At 39.2% G+C, this 6,000-nt stretch overlaps 1 protein-coding gene across 1 annotated transcript in view; it reads left to right on the top strand.

Moving 5' to 3' along the window:
- LOC137296363 (shell matrix protein-like) overlaps nt 1-5,525 on the top strand; it is a 122,428-nt gene extending 116,903 nt beyond the window's left edge. Inside the window, exons 6-7 of the mRNA XM_067828149.1 lie at nt 1,009-1,088; nt 5,121-5,525. Coding sequence (XP_067684250.1) covers nt 1,009-1,088; nt 5,121-5,165 — 125 coding nt within the window. The 3' untranslated portion in view covers nt 5,166-5,525. The remainder of the gene's footprint in view (nt 1-1,008; nt 1,089-5,120) is intronic.
- Nucleotides 5,526-6,000: the final 475 nt, after the last annotated feature.

A 6,000-nucleotide genomic window follows, 5' to 3' on the forward strand; every position in this document is an offset into this window, starting at 1 on the left:
ATGGGTTGGTCCCGTACCTCTCTTGTTTACAGTACTACACCCGTCCTTGTTTTGCTTTTTAGACGATCCCTCCTACCTGTTTCTTTTTATAGATGGTACTCCATCGTAGCTGCATCCATGATAGTTCCAGCATAAAAGTTCTGCACGTCAACTATCGTTTATAATGAAGTGAAGTCTAATTTAAAAATGGATATTTAAAAAGTGTCTTTTGCAATACACACATAAAGACACAGTTTGTTCCAAATAAAATCCACATTGCTCATTTCTGCACCAAAGTCCTTCACGTTTTCTATTTCCCTAACACTGAAACTGTAGTTTGGCCTAACAAATATTTGACAGATATTTCACACTGTCATTTATCAACTTCATACATTGTAGAGATAAGTGTGAAAAAAACCCATTTTCCCCCCATTTCTGACACTACTTTAGTAAACCTGGCCACAGTTACCTACTGATTATGGTTGTTCCTTAGTGCCAGGGAAGATGTAATCTCCAAGTTTGCACTCGCTTGGTCCATGGGGAAGTCAAGGAGTGAGGATCAGGTGACCGTGACTATTGCCTAACAGCATCATATTCGTGTTTGTTTGTGTGTGTGTGTGTGTGTGGCGTTCCTCAGCACATATATATATATATGTATGTGTGTGTGTGTGTGTGTAGCGTGTGTGTTGTACTGAGGAACGGTACACACACACACATATATATACGCTACACACACACACGCACATATATATACATATATATATATATATACATATATATACACACACACACACATATATATATAGTGTGTGTGTGTGTGTGTGTGTGTGTGTGTGTGTAGCATTCCTTAGTACGCGCGCGCGCTCACACACACACACACACACACACACATACATACATCAGCTGAAGGCCAATTTTTACCTGGCACTTCACATTCTCCTCTTCAAAAGAGCAACGTTTCTTGGTCTGGCCGTTTTATTTTTACTGTTGAGGCCAGGTGATGAAAACGCTTTTTCTGTGTTGTTTCAGGCAGTCTGAGGAGGAGGCAAGCAGGGCTTGTAATTGGTAAATGCAGCGAAAACGATGGTTTCACTGGAGAGATAGACGATGTAAGCCTTCAATTTTTTGGTTCAATTTTTCAAACTATCTTGTTATTTCTACAAACGTGGTCACCACTCTGACAGTCCTTCAGAGTCCTCTTGAAGAAAACAGTGAAGTGACACTGGCTGCCTGTTCCCCACATCTGTTTTATATTGTGGAAGTTTTCATGTTTTGGGATTTATGAGGGGAAATCGGTTGGGAAATGAAAAGTGTCTCTAAATGGTATCACCTTGTTGAGGCCCCTCTTTTTAAGTTTAGTTTCGGGTATCTAAAAGGGTCTCCATCCAAATACATGGTACCCCAAAACGAGTGAGTGAGTATAGTCTTCAGTGATATTTCAGCAATATCACGGCAGGGAACACCATCACATACTGCTCATGTGGGGACTCGAACCCTGTTCTTCGGCCTGACGAGCAAGCACTAGGCTAACTCACCGGATTATGGAATATATCAGAGCTCCTCACAAAACCCCTCTACTTCCTCAGTCCATCAGAAACACGGTGTGGGGACCCCACCGCCCACTGTGACAACAAGACAAAGAATGTTTAAGGAACTCAATACCAGTGTATCAAGTTCCATAATCACACAAAGTTTTATCTCAAGCAATGAAGACATCTACACATAAGAAAGGCGAACTTCATTGAATATTCTAATAGACATTGCAGTGGATGGGAAACATCTCAATGGCGTGTTTAGATCTGCTTGCTGCTGACCTAGAGGATGGTACTCAAACCAACCGGGCACATCTTGGCTCTAAGTTTTGAGACTAGGACGAACATTGCTACTCAAACCGTCAAAACACGATTTATGTTCAGTTGCTATTCCTAACACAATGTCAAATATACAGATGTGTTCCAGGAGGAACTAGGCTCTGTCAATGGATATAAAGCCACACAACATGTGAAAGAAGAAACAGTTCTGAATTTCTCAAATGTTGCCTTTGGAAACAATGCGGAATGACGGTACCATTAAACGTGTTGAGTTCAGCCACCAGACTACACCACTGTAGCTTGCCAACAGATGTTGTTGGAGGAGGTCACAAAATCTGGTAACTATAAAAACGCGCAATGGGTTGTTTAGCTACACAATACTACCCTTTTGATTCTAGTATGGAAACTAATTGATGAGTTTGTGCAATCACGGATGATGTGTTGATTTCTGAAAAGATGATAACGGATACATTTCAGACACTGACAAGATTCTACAAAGATTCCAGAAGTATGGACTAAAAGTCAATACCAAACTATGCCGCTATATATAGGATTCAGTGGTATACATTTGCCTGAGAATGTCAGCTGAAACAGTAGTAATGAGTGTGAAGAACCAACGGAAATTAGACTATTGACCGTTTTCTATAATGATCTTCAGTTCAGACGTTAAGTCATGGATTCCTCCAGCAGGTACAAGAAATGGCACAGATTTACTGTACCAAGTAGAAGAAAAACGCCTCAAAAGATCACCCTTCACCTGCGAAAAAATTGATCAGGTTACGAAGACTTATCCCGTTCTGTCAAGAGTCATGCTTTTACTCTCACAGGATGACCATTGGAGGCTAACGAAGCCCTCGTACCCTACTTCAACAGACGGATCGAGTCTTTAGAGCAAGACTCTATTGCTATGACTAATAGTAGATAGATAGATAGATAGACAGACAGACAGACAGACAGAGAGATAGATAGTTTAAGTTTTAATAAGTGTTCGGGCAACTAGGCCCATTTACACAAAGGTTTGCTAATTTCCTAAACGATTATGAAGTATTAAAACTGTCACCACGGTTACCTCTAGATAATTTTGACTTTGTTAGAAAAGGCTGAATGCCATAGAGATGGCATCCTTTTCAGGACGAGGACCATCTCTGTTGCCATTTCGTCTGAACACAGAATTTTCTTATGGTCCATAATTCAGCAAGAGAGGGCAATATGGACTTATCCTGTTCTGATCCATCAAAATCTAATGCAGCTTTTGCCAATGTGTTAACGTTTTCATTTCCAAAAATCCCAACACTAACCGGTGTCCATGAAAATGAAGATCAAGATAAAGAGATCAAGTGTAATATTGATCAAATCTTGCCTTGCTGAGGAGGAGCCTGTCCGAATTGCTTGTAAAGCACTGACAGAATCACTAGAAATGACTGCCGATACATGCCTTATAAATAAATCCAATGCAAAGCTTCAATGATGGCTGCAAGTTCAGCAGAAAATACTGACAAGTGATCAGCTAATTGGGGAGAAATCTCTCTTTGATCAGTTGCTATAATGATACCTGCACCAACATGACCGGACACTGGGCACTTCGATCCATCAGTGTAAATCTGCATAGCATTAGCCCACTGCAGACTTCGGATATGTTCCTCATCAAGAACGTTTACACAAGGAGCTGGCTCAGGTTTAGATGCTTGTTCCAGGACATCAAAATAAACGGATGGAAGTTCAAGCAACCAAGGTGGCCTCTTAGGCAGAACACTGACATCTCATCTATGGCAACATCATGTACTTGATGATGAAAAGCTGTTCTCTGACAGCGATCCCATAAGGATCATACCGTCTTTCAAAGGATGGAGAAACTACTCAACACAATCTGACAATACAGCTGACGTTGGGTGTTTCAACCCAGAAGATTTTTATTACCAGACTGTCCCTCCATAACATGTCATAGACCTTTTCAATGTCCATGAAAACAGCCATCAGATATTCAGTGCTTCCTAGTGCCTTCTTAATTTCGGTTTCAAGTCGCACTGAATGATCAGTCTCACTGAATACCTGAAAAGAGGTTGTTCTTTTCCATGAAGACTAAGAGTAGTTATCCCAAACAAACACCAGAATGAAATTCTGTACGGACTTCATCCTGGCTCATCCTGGGATCGTTCGAATGACTGAAGCTTTTTCCTCAGCTTTGTTTGGTGGCCCAAAGCTGACGTAGGCGTGGACTCGATGATTAAGCAGTGTAAGAGTTATCAACAAGCGAGATGACAAGCGACTCTATTGACACTATGTGTATGACCAAGAATTCCATGTAGCAGAATACAACCGGATACAACCATGCCTATATCATAGTTGTTGACGCTCATTCCATGTGGCCAGAACTGATACAGGGAGGCGGAGTATTGCTTACCACACCATTCATCTAAGGAGAGAGGGGGAATGTGGAATATGAACCCAGTCTTGGCATGGGCATACCAAATGCAGCACAGTAACATCCACAATGTCAAACTCACGTAAAATATTTCTTAACTGAATAATAATCTCTTTCTACCTACGAATGCGACATTATTCAACATCTATGTTACATTCCTTGCGATAAGCCGAGATCCGAACTTTTTAGACAATATCTTGAACCCTGAATTATCCTCTCTGTCTAAACATCTATTTTTATGTCTGACTGAAATTTTACTTTTCGGCACCTTTACTAACCGTTTCATTTTAGCATATCTGAAAGAAGTCAAGCTCCATGATAAGAGTAATTTTTTAAATGTCACTCTTACAGTTTACTGTGGAATGAAGTTCGTGACTTTTATTAAATATGAATGAAACCTTGTCAGTGAGAAATATTTACTTGACTCAAGAAGAAAATAACAACAGCAATAGGTGTTTGAATTCATAATGTATAAGAACATTTTGTAGGTCTTCGGTTACCTTCACAGCTTCTAGATGAACAGAGACGGCCATGCTATATATTTTTCCCGAGCAGCGTGTATGTTATCAGAGTCACCAGAACATTTATGTGGTTAAAACACCCCAGGACAACATTTGGAAGTAGTTGCAAGGCCCCTTGGAGTAACTTTGTACAAATTTGTATTTTTTGTCTCCTTTATGAATTATTTTACAGATCATTGTCTATTTCATGAAACATTAAAGCTAAACCCTTGCATGAGGGCTTTCATCATCATCAGCCTTACCTTTTTACCTTAATATTTTAGGTTTTTTTATAACAGCTAATAATCCGTCCCTATCGTCTGAGTATTTAGACTTAAAATGCATTTTATCTCAGAAAGACAAATGCACTTTGTTCTTTTCAAACATGTTTATGTTCATCGTTTGCAGCTGGTGATCTTCACGGACTGTGTAGTGTATGGAACCGTGGTGTAAGGAAGATTAGTCATTCGATGACCAATAACTGTCTACAGCAAAACAAACTAAAACAAGTTGGTAGCCCTAACTAGAAAATGAGTGCATTGTTCCGTTTTTTACTCAATAATGTTTAGCCATTTTGATGTTATTTGTTTTAACGCAGTTTGTCTCAATGTTTTTCTGTGTGAAATTAATTCACTCCATTCATCTACTGAAGTGGATTTTATTTTTATAACTAAATGACTTTTTGGGCATTCTCTCATCAATGTTTCTTGGTAAAACCTACAGTTTAGATGATCATGAATTCGTTTCAAAAAGATATTAACATCAGCTACCATTTCATTCAATAAAAATAGCCTCAGAGAGGCATGAGAGAGAAAAAAAGTACACGATTCTCTTATTTCTTTGCCTATGCTGTCCCATGTACATACACATTCACATTACACAGTTTAATATTCACTTAACTTGAACATGTATTATTGCGTCAAAAATGGCCCGTACAACATTTCCCCTAGTGTTTACAGAACACAATCACTACCTTGGGATCAAAGTACTAGTCAGTAAATTCCAGGATGTCTTGGATATATTTATAACAATTATCCACCTGCAGTCCATGCAGGTAGCAAAGCTTCTGTAAGTTACTGTGGTCCTTCGTGTGGAGATCTGTCATTAGTTGTTAGCAATCTATAGCCTGTTTCTCATACTGTATTGTTCGGATACTAGTTTGAATATTTCAGTTTGTGATATTCTAATTGTTACACTATCCTTTGTCCACTGATTGTATACTCTAATCTTAACTAATGTGAACCTATTACCTTTTTCAGTCATGAACTGAAAAAGCAGTCATATCAGA

This window comes from Haliotis asinina, chromosome 1 (assembly GCF_037392515.1).
Source record: "Haliotis asinina isolate JCU_RB_2024 chromosome 1, JCU_Hal_asi_v2, whole genome shotgun sequence".
Lineage (NCBI taxonomy): Eukaryota > Metazoa > Mollusca > Gastropoda > Lepetellida > Haliotidae > Haliotis > Haliotis asinina.